We start from the raw sequence: 444 nt of genomic DNA, 5'->3' as shown, positions 1-444 counted from the left end.
TTGTTGTTGTTGTTGTTGTCCTCCAAGCTGAAGAGGGGTGGCACACAGGTGGTGGAGCCCAGGCCCTGAGTCAGGTAAGTGGCTGCTGGGTAATAGGAATGCATGCGGTACTGAGAGGACATGTTATGGCTTGACAGTCGTCCATCAGCATGGGGCATCTGCTTCACATGGGAAAACACAAAAAGAGGCAATTTTAATACAAAGCAAAATAACTGTCTTCATATGCTGTTTTTCCTGAACGACATAATCATTATTAAATCCTGGAGATCGAGAAAAGTGGCAGTCACAAGCTTCTTAAATCTAGACTGCATTCTTGTTAGGTTTATCATGATTTGATCAAGATATGTTAAGATTGAAACTAAAAGAGGTTATTTATCATTTAAGATAATTTTTTTCAACCAATCAGTTGTTGGTAAATAGACTTGGACCTGTACTTGTATAGCG

At 39.9% G+C, this 444-nt stretch overlaps 1 protein-coding gene across 1 annotated transcript in view; it reads right to left on the bottom strand.

The window, feature by feature from the left end:
* dmrt1 (doublesex and mab-3 related transcription factor 1) overlaps nt 1-444 on the bottom strand; it is a 30,509-nt gene that overhangs the window by 18,154 nt on the left and 11,911 nt on the right. The window contains exon 4 of the mRNA XM_035659120.1: nt 4-161. Coding sequence (XP_035515013.1) covers nt 4-161 — 158 coding nt within the window. The remainder of the gene's footprint in view (nt 1-3; nt 162-444) is intronic.

The sequence above is a fragment of the Morone saxatilis genome, unplaced genomic scaffold (genome assembly GCF_004916995.1).
Source record: "Morone saxatilis isolate NCDOM2014 unplaced genomic scaffold, NCSU_SB_2.0 Contig16, whole genome shotgun sequence".
NCBI classification, from domain to species: Eukaryota; Metazoa; Chordata; class Actinopteri; family Moronidae; genus Morone; species Morone saxatilis.
This window is presented reverse-complemented; position numbering and strand designations above follow the sequence as displayed.